Source organism: Babylonia areolata, chromosome 1 (genome assembly GCF_041734735.1).
Source record: "Babylonia areolata isolate BAREFJ2019XMU chromosome 1, ASM4173473v1, whole genome shotgun sequence".
Taxonomy (NCBI): Eukaryota; Metazoa; Mollusca; class Gastropoda; order Neogastropoda; family Buccinidae; genus Babylonia; species Babylonia areolata.
Genome location: NC_134876.1, coordinates 64,197,337 through 64,222,294, shown reverse-complemented (window position 1 = coordinate 64,222,294; position 24,958 = coordinate 64,197,337). Strand labels below are relative to the sequence as shown.

Here is a 24,958-nt window from a genome sequence, read left to right as displayed (position 1 = left end):
AAATTTGGGGATGTGCTGGCGGAGTGGATTGGTGGTTGATCAGAGGGAGTGAGATGGGGTGTAGAGATGGAGACCGTCATACAGATAAGAAGGAGCTATTTGGTAACAGAGAGTGGTGATCTTATACCTTTTTCATTGTGAGATGGGAAGTCATGAAGTGACTAAAACACCAGTGATGTTATGTGGAGTTGTTTTGTTTTTTTATAAATTCAATTTTAACCTTTTTTTCAATCACAGTAACAAATAAACATACAAAAATGAATTAAAATATAATCTAGAATTAAAAAAAAAAATTTTTTTAAAGGGGGTACTTGTCCACAAAATTTCTTCCCTTCTTGAATTTTTTTTTTAGCATCACTTAGTGGCCTGTAAAGACCTGAATAAAGTAATCTTTTTTTTATACTTTAAAGTAATACTTATCTTCTATATTTAGGGCTGCAAGTCCCATGATTTCTGTGACACCCATCTAATCTAATATCTGATCAGACATAGGGTATCATCAGAAGTAACAGTGACATAGAGTGAAAGTAGTTTAAATTAACCCCTTGAGTGCTGAGCCTTGGTGAAATGAGGTCAGTGTGGCCTGAATTTAAAGTGCAGCCACTACTTTTGAGTATGTATCAATGATACGGTTTATTTTGCTGATCTTTTCACAGCAGTTATCCAACTTAAGAATGCTCCTGTCTAAATCATCATTTAGTGAGCAGACAATAAATTAATGAGAAATTTTGCTGGCAGCTTTCTTGTCCACTTCACTACGCAAGCAAAAGATATGGAAGGAAACCATAACCAACCAGCCAAGCCAAACATACAGAAACAAAAATCCACTTCCAACAGTCAAGAAACATTTTACATCAAGAAACATTTTACATGTAAACAAAAATCCACATCCAACAGTCAAGAAACATTTTACATGTAAAAGTTGGTGTACCAACCAACCAGCTAAGCCAAACATACAGAAACAAAAATCCACATCCAACAGTCAAGAAACATTTTATGTGTAAAAGTTGGTGTACCAACCAACCAGCTAAGCCAAACACAGAAACAAAAATCCACATCCAACAATCCAGAAACATTTTACAGGTAAAATTTGGTAACACAATTGGTATTGTTTTGCATTCTGAAAATTGTTGCATTTCTTTTTATCTCACATGTTTAAGTTGGTTACACATTTGGTATCACTTGTGGAGCAGTGGTAATGTACCCGAAGTATAAGTCCGCAGGTTTGATTCCAATATATGTACCAGGATTTTTCCTTCCCCACTCCACTTGACCTTGAGTGGTGGTCTGGGTACTAGTCATTCAGATGAGATGATAAACCAAGGTCCTGTATGCGGCATGCATACTTTGTTAGTAAAAGGAATGCACATGCAGGAAGAAGAAGAAAAAAGGGGTTGGTGGTGCTGCTGCACTGTGGCAATGCACTCTCCCAAGGGAGAGCAGCTGAATTTCAGTCATCTGCTGTGACAAAAAAAGTAACACGGATAATAGTCTGAAAATGTTGTATTTCATGGTTTTGCTTTTTGTTCGTTTCATGTCTACCATGTTTTTCTTATATATGTTTTCAGACTTCACTAATATTTTTTTAAGCTTTTTATTTGATTTTTTTTTTTTATACACAAATAGATTATTATTAACACCAAACAAAAACCCATTGAACTTAGCTGTAAGAAACACACATTAAAAAAGAAAATAACTAAAATAATGTGTCAAAAAAACACTTGTCCCATTCACATATATATATATTAGAAACTTCTTGGTTTCTAAAACTGATAAAGTTTATATGAATAATAAAATGTTTATAAAATAAAGGTTTTTTTTTTTTTGGTCCAGTACATGGGCATGCAAATTTTAAAAAGTTTATGGTACAAAGAAACATTAACTGACCATTCAACACAAAAACACCTGCAATTTAACTTCACCTTTCTAATCCTCCTGACCTCATTCTCCTTTTCTCCCCTCTCCCACATGACAAAAGTTGGAAAGGAAATCTCCCACATGACAAAAGTACCTTACAAATTAGTGAACTGACGCATCAGATACAATCCAACATCATTCTTTGCAGAAGTCCGGTATTCGTTACTTATAAGTACATGTTTCTACTGATGGCCTTTTGACACAGTACACCAAAATGTATGTACCTCACATGACACAGAACTATAAAAAGCAACAGATCTCTCAACAACATGATCCTTTGCACCCATGTTCAGATTCAAAGTGATATTATTCTCATGCTTACTGGTGAACTAAATAATGAAGAAAACAAGCACAGACCCTTCTTCACACACACACACACACACAGACTTACATGAAAGAGAAAAAAAAAATCCTGCATCCAGATTTTAAATAATGGTCTCCATGGCTTTCAGCTTTGAAGCTGTAGACCAACCACTGACACAAGTTTCAATGTCAGCCAGAAGCTGGAAGTGCAGGTGGTTTTTGTTTGATAAGGTGAAGATCAGACAGAAGTGGAAGGAAAAAAAGTGGTTTTTTTGTTGTTTGTTTGTTTGGTTGTTTTTTTTTGCCTTCTTTTTTTTTTTTTTATTAAGTGTGAACAAATGATATGGTCTCCGTGGTCACTTGGGCTGCAAACCAATGATGAAAAAGGGAACAAAGGAATTGGTGGTATGGACACTGAAGGAAACAGGATACCAACTGTCCCAAAGCCACACTTTTTTTTTTTTTTTTTGATGACTGGCAGCATATAGCTCAAATTGGACATCAACAGATATAATCAGCTCATGGAGCTCAGTCAGACCACAAGAAAACAATCACCGCACAGAGCTCATTCACACACAAAAATCAGCTCTGGGAGTTCATTCAGAAATATAAAAAAAAATCACTAGTTATCACCTGTCAAGCACAAAACATTCCCAAAACGAAAATTTGCCTGAAATCAATCCCAAATGAAAGGAAACAGACCAATGTAAAACCAAAAATAATACAAGAAGTTGTACATGTCCAGGTTCAGTCCAACAACCGTGTAACTTGCAGCTTTCAGTTCTGTGCTTACCTCATCACCAGTAAACACTGCATCTGAGCAGTTGACAGTGAATCCTCCTTAAGAAATTTCTGTTAGCTGTCATTTTTAATAAGCAAGGGGTCATGGAAATTGGTCTCACACCACAAAGATCTTGGAACAGATTAGAGAACACAATATGAACATTAGTGAAAACTGAATCCTATACACCTCTCTGCCTTGTTAAAGGGGGCATGTAACTAGATAACCACCACTTACAGAACTTTAAAACAAACCAAATGTATTATGAAATCTCGCTTGCATCATTAGACAGCAAAGAATCTGCCAGATTTGTTCCATGTCGGCACATGTATAAGAGAACTGCACTGCATTTATTTCTTTTCACAACATATTTCTCTTGTCAAATTGGGCCTGCTCTTCATAAGACAACCACAGCCCTACAAAACATGCTCCGTTTTTTCCCCATACCCCTGCAAAGGGTATCCTGCATGAAAAAACCCTGTGCACTGTCTCATCCAAAAAATTCATGTCCAGACTCACAGAATCACAGTACTGACCAGGATGGGACATCAGTGCTGTGCACTGAAACCAATTTCTGAAAGAGGAAGGATAAGGAAGACGTACCATCCAAAAAAAACAACTAAAGCCTGGACTGTCACAGAAATGCAGAACTGATGTGGATGGAGCATTTACTGCTGTGCACAGAAACCAGTTTCTGGAAGAGAAAGGCGAAAGAGTAAAAATGAGAAAGCCTTACCTCACCCAGGACACTGGCCTGGACCTCCCTCCAATTTAGAACTCCCTCAATTCTTTTTCAACAGGCACCTGTGCCCAGGCATCTGTAATTAATACAACTCACAGCCTGTCCAAACCAAGACTTTCCTGTATCAGTTTTTTTTCTGAGAAAGGTGGTGACAGATCACCAAAATATACAACTAAATTCAAACTTAAGTTCTGGGTAAACTTTCTATTATTTTTTGTATCCACAATCATAGAATGTTTAGCGACAAGAAAAAAATACAATGGTCTATGCAAGATTCCAGCCTGGGCAAAGGAATCTCTGGCTAAGCCACCAATCCTTTGCACATGCCTTCAAAGAGCTGTTATTTCCAGGTTTTTGTACACTGGGACCATTTTTACCTTTTCAAATAAAATGTTGCTACTGGAAAAATCAACAAAATGACTTAATCTTTTAAAAGAACAACAATGAACAACACTAACAACAATGACAGGAGTGAGATTTATATCCTGCATTTTACATGATTGACACAACTACTATTGCACTGAAGAATGTTAATAGTAAAATCTCTCCATGAACAACATACATTATGCACATATTGAATCTGAGTGCATTTTCTCCTGAGACAAACCCAAAAAAGAGGATGTTTCCTGGGTCTCCAAACCAAACACAAAACAGAATGACGCCAAGAGACAAGTGCATATATTCTCCAGCACAGGGAAACAAAAATGAACAATTCTGTACAGAAACTTGACAAACCATGTTCCCTTTATCTGATCACCCATCTCTGTTCAGAAACAAGCCTTGACACATGGACTGTCTGCCTCGCCTTTTTCAGCTGCGTCTCACATGTTCGCAGTTTTTGAGTAAGCATTTTTGATGACTGTTTTACCCTATCTCAAAAACATTTTCATCAGCTGGATTTGATTACAAATGCACCTTACTACAGCTTACATCTTAAAGCATCAACCTACTAGAAACAGTTGAGCTGGGCATGGCACTTTTCCACACACACACAACTTGATGCTCTTGTAACATACATTCAATTGTCGTACAAGCAGGTGCTCAGTTGTCAGAGAGAGTGATATATATAAAGAATCTCATCCTTTATCACCCCTATTCCTATCTTCACAATCACATAGCATTCATTCCCTTATCAAGCCGTCAGTATTTGTTTATAGAACAAAAACCAAGCCTCAGAGATCCTGGTACATTTTTGATTTGTACCACAACAACACAATGACTTTGTGAAGGGGATTGGAAGAGAGAAAACATGCGAGCCAAGCACAGTCATTCGCACACATGCATCCACCGGTCACCACGTGGGCCTGAATGGAGGAGGGGGTATCGGTTCAAAACACTAGGGTCTCTGTGGTATGTGTTGTGCCAGGGGAGGTCTTGGAACCACCGTCGCCCCGTCCTCAGAACATGGCTGAGGCTGAGTGTGCACTTTGCTCAGCTCCTTGACGAGGCTGGACAGGTGGGGGTTACCTCCGTGACTCTCGATCAGTGCCAAGGCTCTGCAAGGACAGCGTGCGTACACACACGATGAAATAACACATACAACATTTGTACACGCGTGATAAAATAAAACATACAACATTCATACACACATGAACAAAACAACAACACATACAACATTTACACACACATGAAAAAAAATAACACATACAACATTTATATACACTCCAGATTGAAATAACACATACAATATTTATGCACACATGATAAAATAACTCAACCTTTATACACACATGAAAAAATAACACATACAAAATTTATACACACATGATAAAATAACACAAGCAACATTTATAGACACATGATAAAAATAACACATACGACATTTATACACACGTGATAAATAGCGCATACAACATTTATACACACATGAAAAAAAAATAAACATAAAACATTTACACACACATGAAAAAATAACACATACAGAATTCATGCACACATGAAAAAATAAAACATATAACATTCATACACACATGAAAACATAACACATACAACACTCATACACACATGAAACTATAACAAATACAACACTCACACACAAAAGAAAAAATAACACATACAACATTAATATACACACAATAAAATAACATACAAAATTTAAAAATGGGATCAAATATCACTTACATGTGGCTAAAGATCAGCACTTACAACAACAACAAAAAAAGGCTACTTAAAAAACTGAAACCAAATTTTCAGAAGGCTAATTTTGTCAAATATTAAGTTTACAGTAACTGCATTTACTGTTGTTGTTTAATTCCCTTGATGCCAGATCATAGCAATAATGCTTTAAACAAAAAAAGTATAGCAAAATCTACCCTGATGTAACCTGATAGCAGGAACATATGAGCACCCATTTTCAAGCTGAAATCTATTTCTCTGAGTTAAAATAACCAACACTATACTCTCGTGAACCTGCCAAATGGAACAGCTTGGTCATTCCACAAATACATAAAATCCAATCCTTTTTTGTGTTCATGTATTTGATTGACAATCATTTGTTTGAAATATGGAAGAAAGAAAAAAAATCAATAAATCCACATACTTTTTTTCTAAGTCAACAAGCACAGATACTCTAGTGAACCTGCCAAATGGAACAGCTTGGTCATTCCACAAATACATAAAATCCAATCCTTTTTTGTGTTCATGTATTTGATTGACAATCATTTGTTTGAAATATGGAAGAAAGAAAAAAAATCAATAAATCCACATACTTTTTTTCTAAGTCAACAAGCACAGATTGGGTGTAGTCAAAGGATCCCATCTTCTTCATGTAGTCCACACAGTATTTCTTGACGTCATTGTCATTGGTACGCTGCCGCAACACGTCTGAGGGGGAGCTCAGGATCAGATGTCTCCACTTCCAGTTTTATTCACGCACAACCAGAGGAGTAACAAGAAACTCAACAGTACAACCATGAACAACGAAACGCTATCAATGATAATATACATTGGGCACATTATTCAGCAACATGACAATCAACTAAGAAAGAAAGAAAGTCCCATGCATAAACCCTTTCAATGATAATTCACACTGAGCACATTATTCAGAAATGTCCTTTCAATAATAATTGACACTGGGCACATTATTCAGAAAGTCTTTTCAATAATAATTCACACTGGGCACATTATTCAGAAAGTCTTTTCAATAATAATTCACACTGGGAACATTATTCAGAAAGTCCTTTCAATGTTAATTCACACTGGGCACTTTATTCAGCAACATGACAATTACATAATGGGCTTTACAAATGGAAAAAAATGGAAGAAAGTCAGAAATACATTGTCTAAAAAAAGTAAAAGCTTCATGTGCCTCTCCTGCTATGTGAAATTGAATCAATCTGCTTAACCCTTTGAGCCCTGAGTTCCTGAGCAATTTTAACCCTTCTGCCTGAGCTCCTGAGCCAAAATTTGCAAATAATTGGTATTAAACCCTTTGAGCCCTGACCACCGCTTTACCGGTGGCAGAGAAAAATGACATAATGCCCGGCCACCGGTTGAGCGGTGCGTAAACACTTGAAGCGTGCAGAGTCTCAACCTGGCCTGTCAGGGCAGAAATCAGGGACAAAACGTGCGAGAAAACAACTGTACACAACGCAGCAAGTAACTGATATGCTTGATGATTTATCGGAAGTAGAGTATGACAATGATTACTCTGATAGTGAGGTGGAATTCGAATCGGATGATTTTGCTACAGATAGTGATGTTGAAAATGAATCTGAGCATGCAGAATCAGTTGATCAAAGGAGGCGTGTCAGGTTGAGACTCTGCACGCTTCATGGCAGATATCGATCTTTCTTATCCGAAGCACATGCACAAAACACAGTGAGGGGGCGCGGCAATGTTGATACTGTGTTCGCTGGCGTCGGAATATTATGGTTTTTCTGATTGGCTCTTAAATATAAGTCAACCAATAGCAAAACATGACACAACCGCTCAACTGGTGGTCAGGCATTATGCCACCCCTCCCCACCACCGGTAAAGCGGTGGTCAGGGCTCAAAGGGTTAAAACAGCCACAATGTAACCCACACTTCACATGAAACCAACACACTTAGAAAATTTGAAACCTAATATAGGTTGCTGTTTTTTTTGTTTTGTTTTTTATCTTAAAATGATATACACGCACGTTTCCACTACATCAAAGCATTTCTGTTTTTAACAATGCTGTGAATGGCCTTTCTCTCACATACTAAGACTACACATACTAAGACTTACACACACACACACACACACACACACACAAACATACACAAACACACCACACACACACACAATGCATGTGCACACACATAATTATATGAAAACACATGGATATTAACACACAATGCAAACACACAATACACACACACACACACACACACACACACACACAAAGGACACTGCATGACTGCAAAGGATACTGAGGAGAGTGGTGTTGGTGAGATCGGCTCGCACAGCATGAATGATGGGGAAGGAGAACTTGCCTTCTGTCAGGTCCTCACAGTAGCTCTTGTTGGCTTTGTACTGTCAACACAAGATGTGCACAGTTTACGGAGAGATAGGCTATCATAGACAGTAGATTCTAGCTAAATCTTTTCAGAAATAAGAGATAGACTATCACAGACAGTGGATTCTAGCTAAATCTTTTCAGAAATAAGAGATAGACTATCACAGACAGTGGATTCTAGCTAAATCTTTTCAGAAATAAGAGACAGACTATCACAGACAGTGGATTCTAGCTAAATCTTTTCAGAAATGACTATGACTCTCAAACTATGAGGCAAGAATGCACTGACTTTGTGCTGCACCCCTGAGGGCTAGCTGGCCTTTGAGTATCATCCCAACACCAACTGTCCTAAAACCCTCTTGGCCAAGAGAGTGGGGATGTACTTTGGGCAAGACACTCTCCACTTCTATCAAATTCTAGCCTAGATAGCTGGGACAGCAGTTGCCTCCTCTGCTGTTCTGATGGTCATAGTCGGACACGTCTGACTATCATGCAGACAGCAGATGTGTGTGCACATGTGTAAGACAGAGACTGAGAGAGAGTGTGTTCTTTGGTTTAACTTCTATTCACAATGAGTGATTTTAGACGAGAAAACAAAATCCATATATAAAGGAGAGAGAACTAATTACAATGCAAGCTGTAAACTCTATGAGTTTCAGTTTCAGTTTCAGTAGCTCAAGGAGGCGTCACTGCATTCAGACAAATCCATATACGCTACACCACATCTGCCAAGCAGATGCCTGACCAGCAGCGTAACCCAACGTGCTTTAAACTCTGTGAAAAAAATTAAAGCAAATGTATGGTAAACTACCTTGTAGGAACCAAGTATCGAGGAAATGCCCATCCCCCATTTGGGTAAACATAATGCGTAGGGTTAAATCCTTGTAAACTCCCACCTACCCCACTTCGAAAAAAAAAATCATTTAGTAACAATAATCCAGTTCGCTATTTGGGATCATGTTGCTATGCAAAGCAGTGCTGATTTAGATCTTGAGATACTGAACAGAATGTCTGCTTGAGACCTTGATGATGTGTTACTGAAAAAAACAAGTGTGATCTTATCACATCAAGATGCAGCATTTTGTTCCAGCAGGCAGTCTTTTGTTGTGAACTGTTTGCAGAGAATGGTTGGTCTCTTCCCAGACATTCAGATATCTGCGTTGGGTTACGCTGCTGGTCAGGCATCTGCTTGGCAGATGTGATGTAGCGTAAATGGTTTTGTCCGAACGCAGTGACGCCTCCTTGAGCTACTGAAACTGAAACTGAAACTCAGATATCCAAGTCAATACTGGTCACCAGTATGCCACGAAACAAGTCTTATACAGCTGAAATGATTAAACTCTTGGCATTGGATTATCCAAAAGATATTGTGAATTTAACAAGACTTCTCATGCATGGAGTAAACACCCAGCCAGTACTTTATGGTGACACCAAACAAGGGGCTGGGCTTCCATGAAGGGTAAAGTACCCAGTAAAATGCCCATCTCCAAATTTAGATTGAAATTTGTGCATGAGAGGGGGTGGGTAATTACAAGGTAACTTTTACAGTATATGTAAAATATGTGAACATGTGTGTGTGTGTGTGTGTGTGTGTGTGTGTGTGTGTGCGTGTGTGTGTGTGTGCTGTTAAATATAATGTTTCAAGTCCACTGATGTGTGGATCATTATACAAATGCACTGAGACTTTCAAGAGTTTTCTACAGCTAAATTTGATACTGCACTGGGGCAGCAATGAAGAAGGACAGCAGTGTACCTCATCCGACAACAGATTGGCGTAGTCATCCCTGATCTGAAAGTAAAGTCCCAGGACGTCTAACAGAGGTTTGAAGTCACTGAGAACAAAACAAAACAAAACAAAAACTTCAAGCACAGCATACAAGCAGCACAAAACTTAATGCATGTGACAAAACACAAAACCAAATTCAAAGGACTTCAAGAAAATGCCCAATACCAGAAGAAACACCAGTCCATTAAAAATGGGCATACATTTTCTGTCAATGGTCAACATAATCCCAAACTGACATTACAATCAACCCCCCACAAACTAACACAAACATTACATGACATGAATATCACTTCAAATGAAAATATGTGAAATCAAAGGGGGAAAAAAAGACAAAATCTATAAATTTTCTATTTTTGGCTAATCAGGAACAACGAATTCTCACAAAACAAAGCATTAAAATGACAACAAATTGAATACCGCGGGTTGGTGACCGATTACAGACTTATCTCACAGTGTTCACTTTGTGATCTACCTTTTGTTCTCACTGAACAGCTGCATCAGCCTCACAGCCAGACCAAACAGACCACCAGTTTCTGCAAACACACCAACAACAAAAAAAGATTTTTTTTAGAAATAGATGATTTTAAGGAGGTGTCAAAGCATGCAGGCCAGTCCATATAAACTACACCAATTCTGCTGTAAAAAAAAACATGTTTTTAAAGGAGAGATGCCTGATCTTCCCATAAACCCAATGTGCTAATCATGTTTTAAAAGCATACCCCAGCCCAGGTTTGTGTAAAGCATTAACACGGGAGGGAGAAAAAAATGACAGTAATAATAATAATAGTAATAATAATTCAAATAATCATGGGTAGTAGTTTGCACAGGACAGGAATGTCAGACCCCTGCCAGAGTCTGCACTAGTTGGGTCACGGTTAAGTATGTGTAATTAAAAGTAATAATAATTCAAATAATCATGGGTATTCATCATGTGCTCTGCCACCTTAAAAGAGGGGCCCAGAGCGCTAACAATCAATATGGGAGAAAAATAAAAACCAAAATTAATGACAGGGCACTTTAATCAAGAGTTACATGCAAGAAAATGGAATATGTCAATGACAAAGCACACATGAATGCACACATGCTAACACACGCATTTGAAATCATCAAAACTCATGAAAATTGAACACATTCTAAATCAAGAACCATCACACACACACACACACAAACACACACACCTTCCATACTCTTGAGTTCTGTAAACTCTTGACGGGTTTCAACCATAGGTTGGCTGTTTGGATGGTTTTGTTTCTTGTTTTGTACTGCTTTGCTTTAACCTGTTTGTTGTTTACTTTATTTTGTTACTACTGCTGTTTGTGTGTGTGTGTGTTTTTTTTCTGTTTTGTTCTGAGAGATTTGGTGAGAAGTAGAAAAAAAACCTGACCCAACAACATTACAACATGAAGAGCAGCATGCATGACTTTGAATCAAGCCAGGGAAGACAAAGAACTTGCATTCCCAAATTCTGTGGCCTTTCATGCCCTGCTCTCATGGTGACCTCAGTTTTGATCTCCCTCCACTTCCATGCTTGGGGTGAGTAATGTCAAGGTCTTCAGTGTCGGCAGATTCATGAAGGGACTGCCACTGGAGGGATATGGTGGTGATCTCCTCTCTAGGGGGACACTCACTCAGTCTGGCTCCGCGACTAAGCTATCACTGTCATTAGTAGGGGGCTTAGTAGGTGGTGTCCTAAGTAAAATAAATCAGAACAAGCACTTCTGAACGCCACTGAAGTGACTCAGCAGCAGTGCAGGGTTTCCTCTGACATGTGGTCCCCAGATGACCTAACATGGATGGTTCCCTGTGAACTGCCGGGTGTAGATAAGCATGAGGGACTCAGAACTTCTTCTTCTTCTTCTTTGTTCGTGGGCTGCAACTCCCACGTTCACTCGTATATATGCGAGTGGGCTTTTACGTGTATGACCGTTTTTACCCCGCCACGTAGGCAGCCATACTCCGCTTTCGGGGGTGTGCATGCTAGGTATGTACTTGTTTCCATAACCCACCGAACGCTGACATGGATTGCAGGATCTTTAACGTGCGTATTTGATCTTTTGCTTGCGTATACGCACGAATGGGGTTCAGGCACTAGCAGGTCTGCACATATGTTGACTTGGGAGATCGGAAAAATCTCCACCCTTTACCCACCAGGCGCCGTCACCGAGATTCGAACCCGGGACCCTCAGGTTCAAAGTCCAACGCTTCAACCATTCGGCTACTGCGCCCGTCGACTCAGAACGAGTGTCATGGGAGTAATGTGACTGAAGCAAAAAAACAACAACAACAAAAACAAAAAAAAAAACCCTCACATTCTGATGCAACAATCATTGACAAGAACTGCTGTCATGCAGTCAACACTCACTGCGTATAACCATCAATTTGTAATCATCCTCTGTGGGGCAAATGACTGCATCACGCCAGTATATGTCCATGCCCTGACCACGGTGCAACTCCAGAAGCTGTTCTGAAATGGCAAACACCACCTTACCATCAGAAATTAACAAAGTTCACAAAATAGCAAATCAAATATTATACTACAGTAACTAACAGTCATAAAACTGTAATTACTTCAAATGTTCTGTTAGTCCTGAAAATGGAATTTGACAATCTAAATGACATGAATAAGTAATCATGATGTAGCCAACAAGTGTAGAAGAAGCTCGTAACTCGTAACTTTTTTTCTGTGTCCCCCTCAGACACACCCTTGCATGTAATGCTTAACCAAAGTTTTAAAGAACAAGTTATTCAGAACTAGTTATTTCTGCCTGAGCAATAACATCTGCATTATCACTGCAATAACTACTGCGATATTTACCACCCTGTATCAAGACATGATAGCTGAATTATATGCCTGAATATGGCCATTTCAAAATAGAATGATAAAAGTGCAGTGTCTATACACATGATTCTATCTGTTTCTCTTTCTGGTCTTGAATACAAATAACTATGATCAGGTTCTCAATTACCTGTGAAGACTTGTGTTGCACTGGCATTTTTGAGTTTATTCAGTTCATCCAAAGCCAAGAAGTATACATAGTTAGCAGAGTTGATTGTCTGGGCCACACCAAATATACTGTGTGCAACTGAAACATAAAAAAAAAGAAACCACATACATACATACACATACTGATGCTGATGCGCAAGTACTATTGATAACTAAAACTATGCAACCTATACAGTTACTTTTATTCAAGTGCGAGTATCGAGCTAAATGATAAACTTTTTAAAAGTGAGTCTTATTTTACAACCCACAGGGGTTTTTTTTTATAAACTTTCTCCTATTTCGTACCAAGCCAAAGAAAGAAAAACACAACAACATAAATTGATTCTTAAAACAGGATTTCACATTTTAAACAGCTTTGTTATGTCTTCTCTTGTTCTCTACACATGAAAACAAGATTAACAGTATTCTTCATTCATTACATTATCCTCACTCTAAAAAAACCAAAAAAAAACCCCCAAACAACCAACCCAAAACAAAAAAAACAGAAACAGAGAAAAAAACCAACTCCTAATAATAATAATGGATACTTATATAGCACACTATCCAGAAATCTGCTCTAGCTGCTTTACAAAAACGCTTTGTTAACATAAAACATTACATCTATGTTACATACCTACCACTGTAACATCAACCATTAAATATAAACAAGCTTTCAGTCTCGTTTTGAAACATACTGTTTATTTGCTTTCACGATGTGAAAATCAAGTGTTTCTGACATACTTTTCTAATTTTCATAAACAACCCAGCATTTTCTTTCATGGAATGTAAAATGTTGTAAACATTACCCCAAAATAAACAAAATTACATAACACACAAGTACCTGGAATTCCTCTTCGGAGCTTGGAATTGTCTTCTATGTCATCTATTCTGTGAACAATAGAAGAATGTTGACAAATATAGTTAAAATTTTTAAATTTTTTTTATCTAACAACAAAAAAAACATCACAATTCACTGCACTGTTATTTTCTGATTGAGATTTATGCATAAACTGCAATATTCATGTGAATGCACCACAAGATTCCTCAAATAAAAGGCTATCTCTAATCTTTTCACACACACACACACACACACACACACACACACACACACAGAAAGAGTTAGACACACAAATACACACAATTTGCAGGTAGTATAAATGAACATTTAAGCAAGAAATAAAACAAACATTCAACGTAACACATTATCACAGTCACAACTGGCCTGTAATGGACTCACAGCAGTTCTAATCAAAAGGTTTCTACTCACATCAGGCTGGCATTGTGAAGCATCTGTATAACATCTCCAATCACCTTCTGTTTGTCTTGTGGAATTTTCAGCCAATGGTTAAAAGCCTGGAAAGAGAGATTCATGCAACAATACGCACATCTGTTGGCAAAGGCAGATATACATTCATGATATAGATAGATAGATATGTATTTTTGTTGGTAGAGACTTTATTAGAACACACACACACACACACACACACACACACACACACAGATGCAAACCCCTGTCAATGTTTGTAGAAATAATCAGGAAATTTCCTAGGATCATTTTGAATTTGGAGGGATTACTTGAACTCCGAGCCACATCAGCAAGTGTACAATGTGTGAGTATGCTGATGCTGCTCAAAGCAGAACTTTTGTTTGTTCATGTCCTATTTTTTGTTAATATGCCTGGCACTTTTTCACATGTCAATTGATATCATCAATCCCCCTGTGGCTGATAGAAATGTTGAACTTACATACAGTACAATGAGCATGCGAGGTCCCCAAAATGGAGGGCATGATGCACAGATATTTTTCAGTGTACATTTGGCAAAACTTCTGTTCCCTCTGCCGCTCCTTTACAGCTGACACACCTGTGGCACTGTGTCACTTCCCTGGTCTTTGTTCGTCTTGTTTCTCACAATCGGAATCCAAGGTTGGCTTTCCTGTTTCAAGCCGCTTGTTCCTTCCTTGCGCTCCATAGCTAAATTCATCGGGAATGGACGTTGTTTGATTGAGGAGCAATTTGATTTGGCCATGTTCTCTCTTGTTCGGGCAAACGATTATGCTGACTGGTCCACTCAATTCTGTTTCAATGTAAACACGCATGCGATTAGCTGAGCATCATCACGTGAGACTGAGGTTAGTACTGACTGCCCAGGCCCCGTGACTGATAGGTCTGGATGTGTGGAGACCCCTTCAAAATGAATGATATGGATACTTATATGACAGCCTTCCAAATGATAACCTTTTGATTAGAACTGCTGTTGGTCCATTATAGGTCAGCTGTGACTGTGATAATATTACAACTGGACAGCATGTGACCCAGCTATGTATAATAATAATAATTTTTTAGAATAATCAAAGAGAAGATTTATTGTTTGAAATTAGGTATTTATTGCACTCCCTATTTGAGAAGGGTACAAATGTTGATTTTTGTTGGATACCATCCCATACTGGATTCCTTTGTAACGACCAAGCAGACAGGGCAGCAAAAAGGGGAGCAAAGAATCATACAGATAGTATAAAAGCATACTGCCCATTGTCATACAAGGAAATAAGCAATATACTAGAAAGAGACTTTTATAGGTGCTTGAATTCAAGACTAAAACCTTGTCAGTTGACTCTCTCAGACTTTGGTCCGATTCGCAGACCAATTCTAAGTTTAGCTCTCAGACTATTATCAAATTCATTATGGACCAAGTATTGTTCTAATGTCAAGTGCATATGCTTTAGTAACCTGACAATTAAGCATATAATTTTTGACTGTAGCTTGATGAAGCCTTATGTACACGAAAGTGTGTCTTCACAAGTGACTGAGAACGTTGATGTTTTTGACTTTTTGCATTCATTATCAGTTGTTTCGCTTGTCAGTTTAACGACTTCTCTTTTACGAAGTCCTTTAAGTAATTTCCTGTAATTGTAGTGAAAATTTTTTTTCTAATTTCACTCTCATTTCACCCTCATTTGCCCAGTTTCCCCCAACCCTCCATTCATTCACATATCCCACCCTTTCTAACCGATAATACTCTGATAATACTCATATGTATTCATAAATACTTTAACTGAATGTCTTCAATCACCGATATGTGTGATGGGACATTAAACAAAATTCTTCCTCCGCCAAGCTATGTAGTCGAAATTGAACTCGGAGGAACAATTTTGACATTGGTGTGATGAAGGAACAAACTGCAATCAAGTATAACAAAATACGGTGAAATTGTAACAGTTGGCATCTCTGCACTCTCTCTCACACACACACACATACACACACACATACTCACACACACACACACACATACACACATACTCACACACACACACACACACACACACACACACACACACACACACACACAAATCTGCTGGTCATGGTCAGGCTTTTCAGGATCTGGTCAAACGCAAACATTTTGAATGATGAATGATGTAAAGATTTCTTTGTATTTTTTCCTTACAGCTTTAAAGTGGTAAAACAAAAGGTTTCCTGTAATGTTTCACAATGACAATTTCTGCAGTGAAATACTGTTACAATTATCTGCCAGGGAAACACAGCTAAGTTCACGCTATTGACAATTCCTATCCAGCAACATTATCATCAGTCTCCTTGTTTAGTCTCCCATTTAGTCTTTCAACTATTGCAGACTGAATATCTTTTTAACAAATTATTCATCATACAACTACAAGGAATTTCATAATAACTGAGTTGACAAATCAAAGGACTTCTCAATCCCCACAACACAGAAAATACTTACTGCTGACAGTTTAGTTCTGATCTGCTTTCCTGGGATTTGACAGATGTAGTCGTAAGGCTCCAGCAGAATCTGAAAGTGTCATGAAAACAAATCATTTTACATTTGCATTTTTATCTATACCACATGAAGTGTGATTCTGTTTCAAATTTCCTGACAGCGACATTGCATATCTTCAAACTTTATTCTTAAGTCTTTCATCACTTTAACCTGTTACTTGGGACATGTGTACTTGTACTGATCTATCATGAATGTGTGTGTGTGTGCGTGCGCGCGCGTGTGCGAGTGTGCGCGCGAGTGTGTGTGCATGTGCATGTGCATGCATAATAAATATGCAAGACTATTGAACACACTTCTGTCCTCTCTCTTTTTAACACACACAAACACACACACAAAGTGTATGCTTCACACGGAACCTCAGTTTATCACCTCATCCAAATGACTATGTGTATATGCTGGGGATGTTCTTGTTTCCATATCCTACTAATTGCTGACATGGATCTTTAACGTGTGTGTCTGCTGACCTGGAAGCTCAGGAAAAATCTCCACCATTAACCCACCAGGTGTGCCAAAACCACAGATCTAACTCTGGAAACTCAGATGAGAATCCTGCATTCTAATCATTCGGCCACCGCACCTATCAATTTTTGTTTCTTTAACCTCTTTTCTGCTGAAGCTTGGTGATACAAGATCACTGTGCTATCAGTTTTAAATGCACCATTCCAACTTTTTGTGTGCATTTCAATTATGAGGAGAGGGGTAGGAGGTGGGTGCATGGCGGGTGGGTGGAAAGGTTAAAGAGGGGCACCAAAAACGAGTGGATCCTTACCTTTTCAGATGTCTCTGCTGGCATTGTAGATGTTGGCAAGTGATCCATTGGTTGTCAGGAAATCCCAGTCAGCAGAACAATATTTCTCTCCCAGTCTCTGCTTTTATGTTCAAGTATACCTGATGTGAGACCGTCACTGAGATAAAAAAAAAAAAAATCAAATTAGGTCAGTGGGAAGTGGGAAGTAAACCCAACAACAACAAAACCAATCTAGACAAGAACACATGTATTACATGCAAATGAACTATTCTTACTTTGAATGAAGTTTTCTCTCTTGTCTGCGTACATGCATAATATATATATATATATATACACATACATAGTCTGTGTGTGTGCATACGCGCGCGCGCGCGCGTGTGTGTGCACATGTGAGCGCGTGTGTGTATGTAATGCATTCAAAACACATTCCGACATCTCTCTCCGTATGTGCCACCACACCACAACACCCACCTCCTGCCCCCATCACCCACTTAAACACACGCACACACAACGCGCACATACTCTCTCTCTCTCTCTCTGTCTCTCCCTCTCTCACACACTCACATAAATACATACATACAGAGAGAGATTGTCACAGTGCTTATCTCCCTATCCGATCCGAAGACTTCAAACGTTCCGTCTTGGTTCGACTCCACCCACTGGTCGAGACAGGACTGCTTTATAAATATTTTCTCTCGTTCACATAACAAAAAAAAAGGTATTGATGAAAATTTATCATGAGGTGTATATACCAAGTCAGGACAGCCACGTGTTGTCAAATTCTGACAATCTGTTGCTAAATATATTCAGTGACTCAGGCTTTCGTGTTGTGTGCATCCTCGTCCATGCCTCATGAACCGGTGTAAGGTTAGAATAAACCCCATCTTATCTAATGTCCCGGGAGAGATAATTCATAATGATAATCTTAAAAAACCTTTTGTCTTTTCTTTTCAAATTAGGAGTAAGTTTGGATCGTTTTTATCAGTGGTCAACGTAATCGTCTGTGCAACAGCTATGATATTCATCCGTTTCGCCCAACTCTCTTTGTTACTGAAGCACAAGTTACTGCTTTCTTTTCGGTTGTGCATTCATAGTATAGTCCAGACCAAAGGCATTCCTCAATATTTACACAGATTAATGGAGGCATGTTTTAAAGGCTTATATTAGTTTGAATAATGTGCCTTAATTTTTGTCTTTTGACACTCAAGCGCCGGATGCACGTTGACTGGGGTATATTTTGGTAATTTACACCGGGAAGTGCAACACAACTGCACAAGGCGTCCTTCACAAGCCGCACTAGAGAATCCATAATGAGCCTTTTTTTCTTTCCCGTGAATGTTTTTTTTTTTTCCCTAATATTTGAAAGTACCTAAGGAGATAGAGATAATGAATGGTTGTGCAGATGAATTAGTTTCGCACTTGTTAGCTTCTTGTACGGACAAAGGTAAACACGTGATGTCCATGTGACATCTTCGGAGAACACCCAGGAAAACCTATCCGCTTCAAGGCTGTGTGTAAATTTTGAATAAAGTTCGATCAAATCTATCTTCAGGATATTTCCAATTTTGGTAGTCTATCCGTTATTATCCTTAAGTCTTGGGACTATTAATAGTAACATCGCTTCAATATGCCGGTAAAATGCACTGTATTTAGATTATAGTAGTAGTAGTAGTGGTAGTGTTGGGACTGGCATTTGACTGCCTAGGCCTCACGGCCTTTTTTATGCCCCCCCCTCAGTATCGGTCTCCTTTTATTTGTTGGATACATATATGTTTTCTTTTACATGTTCCGTAAATCACTCATCAAAGTCAGTAAATTTTTCTTTGAAATTGATGTTCATGTCAAGCAGATTTTTGAACATACTAGTATTTTGTGCAAGTTTAGTTTCCAATGGTAGTGCATTCCATATATGTGCAATTCTATTAGCTAATGAATTTTTCCTTAGGTTAGTATTACAGTGCTCATTACAAATTTTCATCATTGAATTTCTTGTATTCTCATAATCTTGTATTCTCATGATAGGAAATTACCCGATGGAAGCTTGAAGGTAAAGTTTTCTACACTGAGTGGAAAATCTCTGCTGAAATAAAACTCTCCCTCGCCACCTCCAACCCCCCATCTACCACCCACCCTGACCCATCCTCACACAATGGACGTTATACAGCCCAGGCACACTGATTCCCTCTACCTTCACGTCCATACCCCATTTGGAATCACACTTACCATACACTCAGATTCCTTCCTTTATCATTATGCAGACAAAGAAACCTTGCAAGCTGCAGTTTTAGTTTCAGTTTCTCAAGGAGACGTCACTGCATTCAGACAAATCCATATATGCTACACCAAATCTGCATACATCCATTTGGTAGATGTCTGACAGCAGCATAACCCATAGCACTTGTTAGGCCTCGAGTGCATGCATGTATATGTATCAATCAGAGTGGGTTTCTTTCATAGAATTTTGCCACACAATTAGTTTTATTGCTATGGGTTATCAGTGTGCCAAGTGCATGCTGCGCACAGGATCTCGGTTTATCATCTCATCTGAATAAGTAGACTGACATTCAGTTTGATTTTCCAGTCAAACTTGGGAGAAAGGGTGAGAGCAAGAATTGAACCCAGACCCTCATGGACACTGAACTGGCAGTTAAGCAACTTGATTATTTGTCACCTTCCTCTGTAAGACGTAGAATTTGCATTATAAGTTTTCAGCAAGTACAATTGATTTGAAGACAGCATTGGTCTGCAGAGTGATGACATTTTGCATATGGCTTATTTTTCTTCAGAAACTTTCGCTGAAGGACAGCCAGCATGGTACCACTGTAGGCATTTATCTGGCTCAAGTGGGATTATATTTTAGCCCATGCATGGGTAGCTATACATGGATTGAATATCATCATTGACCCATCCATTTTCATGAATGAGTTCATCACAAAGTTCGACTCATTATCTCACCAATCCTGTCTATTTCCGATGATTTTATGCAGTTGTAAGCTTCTCACTGGCTAATTTGCATTGAAGATGATTCCTGCTCACACTAGTGGCAGTGTGTTTGTCACATACACATTTCCAGTTAAAAGAAATTCTCATTGTTTTATTCCTTTTTGTTAGTAGAATATTTATGCTGTGGGTCATATATGTATCATTCAGGTAAAATCTCAATGAAATAACTGGTATTGTGATGATAGATACATAATTTACATTTTGGGTTTCAGACTTGAACAATCCTCATTCTGACTGAACGGACCAAGGAAAATCAAAATGTCTGCGGTTAAGCTGCAGATGCAACTTACTGATGTGATGTGGGAGCAGGTGCTTTGCAAGCACCTTCTTCCTTACTTATCTCTGAAAGAACTCTTCCAGCTACGTGGTGTTTCACTTGAATTCAGAGAACTTGTGGACTTCTATTTCAGCCATACATTCACAGTCTGTATCGACAAAACATGCTCAGCCTACTTCTCATCTGTGGCATTTGAAGTGCTGACAAAGAGAAACTTCTGTCTGAAGGAACTGACTCTGGATACAGCAGGAACATGGCTATCTGATGAAGCTCTTACAGTAGTGCTTCAGAATAATCCAAACTTACACACTGTTGACCTGTCCAGATGTTGTTTCCTCACTGACGTTGGTGTTGGTGCAGTCGGTGAGCACTGTGTGAAACTCCGTAGATTCAGCTTGGTGCAATGTCCCCAGGTGACAGGCAGAGGACTACAGTCATTCATCGACAACAGTGCCTGTGTTGAATACATAAATCTAAGTGGTTGTTCAGGACTCACCGAGGATGACCTTGTAAATTTGGCAACACACTGCAAAGAGTACGTTATTTTTCCATCGCAGCTTTTGTCCCTGATAATTGTGTGTGTTCAATTTCATTTAATGTCTATCCACGTTAAGTGATATTAGACATGGAAAAAAAATAATAAAAAAGGGAGGGGAAAGGGGGGGGGGGGGGGGGAGGGAAAGGGATAAAAACAATACTATTCACAACATTAACTTAACAACAATCTGACTGAGAGAATAACTTTCCAACTCTAAAACATAGGCATAAAATAAAATAAAAATTAAATTAAAACCAGGAAGCAATTTTTTTTTCAAAGCTATTTTACAAAAATTTGGAAGAAGAAAGAAAAAAACAATCAAACAAACAGTGAAAAGTCCAAGATTTCTTTACCCCCCCAATCCAATTGGACTGTTTAACAATGATTTGAAAATATTGAACAATAAAAGTGGAGAGTCCAAGATTTCTTGCAGCGTGTGTGTGTGTGTGTGTGTGTGTGTGTGTGTATGTTTTACAATTTAGAAAAAAAAATTTACATATGCAGGTAGGTGTATGTGATCTGTGTGGGAGGAATATTCAATTTCAGTGAAATAATGTTTCAAAATTTATGTAACTTTTGTATCATTTGACTTTATTACACCATTCATTTTTTAATGTAAGGCAAGATATTTACTAATTTAAAAAAAGGTCATTTTCTTTGTTTCAGAATTAAATACTTCATGTTGGACATGATGTATCACTTAAGAGATCGTACTGTTGCAATGATTGCTCGCTCTTGTCCTGGATTACTGCAGCTGAATGTCCAGATGTCTTGGCGACTGACAGATCATTGTATACAGTAAGTATTCCAGTTGTTCCAAAATACTTATAATCAGTGCTAAGAACATGTTTTTATATGTAGGAATGTATATATAGAAATGGTAATAGATAATTTTGATCCATTCTGAACTCTGGTCGAAAGGTCAGCCAGATGACAAATAGTATCAAAAAGATTTTTTTCACTTTTCTTCAGCTTTGACTACACTGTATAATACTATATCAATTGGACAAGGTGAGAACTGGAGTTAGAGTTTTTATACCAGTGTCTTTCTGCTAGATGCAGATTATTACAAAGTTTGATGAAAGAATAGTTTATTGTACTTAAAACAGCTTCTTGCAATTATTAATTAATATAAGAGGCTGTGGTGCAAACACTAAAGAAAAGAAAAAAACAAAACAGAAACAGCCCCCAAATTCTTGAAGGTACAGTCTTACTGGAAGTCAAAGTAAGAAATGTCAAAGATGAAGGAATTCATCTGGACATTCTTTTATATATGCAGAAAGTGCACAGGTGCACACTACTATTAGATGGATAAGCTTTGTCTTTGTTCAAGGAAAAAGTAGAGGGCAAAACACATTGATAAGCTAACAAAGGATTTTTCTCTTTTTACTCTAGATCCATATCACTTATTTGTTTATTTCATTGTTTGGTTTTGCCAGTCACACTGATGATCCCACATCACTTTTTTATCTGTTTTTGTTAGATGCACTTAAAATGTGCAGTCAACTACTTTAGAAGAACTCCTGCAGAAATGTACAAAACAAATACATGATTTGGTAGATGTTGTATAAGAATTGCTAGGTGAACATCTGAATGGCATTGAAGAACACTGCATACAATGCATTTTATCTTGATTTCACAGCTACGGTAAACATTCTTATGATTCTGTCTGATATAGTACAAGAAGTGCCATTTATTTGCAGTGTTCTAGGAGAGTTCTGCCCACATCTGGAATCCCTGCAGGTGATGAACTGTCAACAGATCAGTGAGAGCAGTTTGGCCAAACTTCGAGAAAGGAATGTTTGTATCGATAAGCCTGACCAGCACCACAGTCTTATGCCTGCAGTTAGGGTACGCTATCAAATATAGGATTCTTGATAACAGCTGTCGCTAAATTGTATTTATTTGCACCTAAAAATGAAGGTGCATTTGTTGTATGGTTTTGCAATAAGTGTGTGAACAGGTTTATGTAATTTTTTATAAAAAAGAGGATAAATATATGCACACTGGTTTAATGAAAGAAGAATCATAATTTGAATCAGAGCTGGTCTTTGTTTCCCTCCATCTTTGAACTATAATTCTGAGCTTCAAAACTACTTTTCTGTCATTGTTTTTTGCTGCTAATTTGATCACAATTGCTGGTATTTTGATTTGTGTATCTTGTGAACAGTGCTTTAATTTCAACATCTCAGTGGGTTGTAATATTAATGTAGCAGTGTATATATTTGTGAATGACAGCCCTAGGCTGAGGCTCTGAAGATTGATACTTCAAACCCAGTTTAAGCTTTTTGTTTCTGTAAGAGTATATGCATGTGTGGGTGCATGTGTGTGTTAATCTCGGTGCTTGTGAATGTGTGTGAGTCAGGGGTTGTGGTCTTTTGCATTAGGTTTATGTACTACATTGTTCATGATTCATGATCACATGGCACATTAGAAAGTCAAGTTTGTTTGGTTGTTCCTTACTTGTAGTCAGACTTGTTTGTATGGCTGCACATCACTAATACTCAGTTTTAACTGACTGTTATTTAGTGATCATAAATCACAGTTAGGCTTCAAAAAAAAATCCAGAGATATGCTGGCAAGATTTCCTAATAGAGATTTTGTGTTTTAAGGACTGTGTGTGCGTACAAAAGTACAAGAGAGGGGGAGAGAGTTAGAGAGGAAGAGAGAAATGAGGGTATATGGCTGTGCATTGAAAAAAAGTAACATTTCTTCACTTCAGCTAATGGTGATTTGATATGATTTACATATACATGTTTTATGTTGTGTCTAATTTATATTTGATTAAATTGATTTTTTTATGAGTGTGTAAATCTGAATAGTCAATTTTCATGCAAATGTCAGAGAGAGTGAGAGAATGGTGCAGCAGGAAAGGAGACGAGGACAGATAATGAAACATTTGAGGGGCAGGCAAGGATTAGAATGGTGCGGCAAGAAATGAGATGGGGACAAGTAATGAAAAAACTGAAGAAGGGGCAATGCTATGAAGAATAAAGGTTAGATAATGTGTGATTCCAACACATTCTTTGTGCATCTTTTTCCCTTCATGCTAACGCTTTTATTTGAAACAATACAGACAATTGGTACATCATGGACAGAATGCCTGTCTTGATAATAATTATGTAGTACTTACAAGGCGTAAACTCCCCATATAATGGGCTCAAGCACTTCACATGAAACAATTCAAATACAATAGTGCATTATACCACAGAACAGAACATAAGGACATATAAGAAGAGAAAAACAAAATCTATATACACTGAGATAATACTACAAATTGCAGATATGAATAATCACATAAAAAATGGCACAAAATATGCCCTACACACACACACATACACATGACTGCAGACATGTGCACAAACGCACAGTAAATACACACCCACGAGCACACACACACTACATGAAGACTTTCAATGGGGAGTGAGGGGAGGGACACAAGGGGGCTGTGGAGGGTGGGAGGAGACAAACGACTGCCTCATCACATCCAAAGGCAAGTTTGAGCAGGTAGGATTTTAATTTTGTTTTAAAAGAAGACAGGGTTGGTGAGTGACAAGAGGAACAAAATTCCAGACAGATGGTGCTTGATACAGAAAAGCCCT

General features: G+C 38.2%; 2 protein-coding genes across 5 annotated transcripts; one reads left to right on the top strand and one right to left on the bottom strand.

Annotated features, from left to right (window-relative positions):
• Nucleotides 1–977: 977 nt before the first annotated feature.
• LOC143285562 (geranylgeranyl pyrophosphate synthase-like) lies at nucleotides 978–18,387 on the bottom strand. Of its 3 annotated transcripts, none has more exons than XM_076592959.1 (12): nucleotides 18,291–18,387; nucleotides 17,560–17,695; nucleotides 16,734–16,802; nucleotides 14,261–14,346; nucleotides 13,835–13,881; nucleotides 12,977–13,093; nucleotides 12,373–12,474; nucleotides 10,483–10,543; nucleotides 9,978–10,056; nucleotides 8,139–8,241; nucleotides 6,452–6,566; nucleotides 978–5,239 (listed from the first exon to the last, which is right to left on the bottom strand). In XM_076592959.1, exons 2-12 carry the CDS (start codon nucleotides 17,605–17,607, stop codon nucleotides 5,080–5,082), a joined length of 987 nt encoding a protein of 328 aa, XP_076449074.1. In that variant the 5' UTR covers nucleotides 17,608–17,695; nucleotides 18,291–18,387; the 3' UTR covers nucleotides 978–5,079. The 3 variants fall into 3 exon arrangements, with proteins under 3 accessions (XP_076449074.1, XP_076449066.1, XP_076449083.1); XM_076592951.1 differs by lacking the exon at nucleotides 18,291–18,387 and adding an exon at nucleotides 18,115–18,277; XM_076592968.1 differs by lacking the exon at nucleotides 18,291–18,387 and adding an exon at nucleotides 18,119–18,277.
• A 611-nt stretch (nucleotides 18,388–18,998) lies between these two features.
• LOC143293096 (uncharacterized) lies at nucleotides 18,999–24,150 on the top strand. 2 transcript variants are annotated; one of them, XM_076604012.1, is made up of 4 exons: nucleotides 18,999–19,048; nucleotides 20,754–21,353; nucleotides 22,023–22,154; nucleotides 23,060–24,150. In XM_076604012.1, exons 2-4 carry the CDS (start codon nucleotides 20,800–20,802, stop codon nucleotides 23,223–23,225), a joined length of 852 nt encoding a protein of 283 aa, XP_076460127.1. In that variant the 5' UTR covers nucleotides 18,999–19,048; nucleotides 20,754–20,799; the 3' UTR covers nucleotides 23,226–24,150. The 2 variants fall into 2 exon arrangements, with proteins under 2 accessions (XP_076460127.1, XP_076460121.1); XM_076604006.1 differs by having other exon boundaries at nucleotides 19,026–19,117.
• Nucleotides 24,151–24,958: the final 808 nt, after the last annotated feature.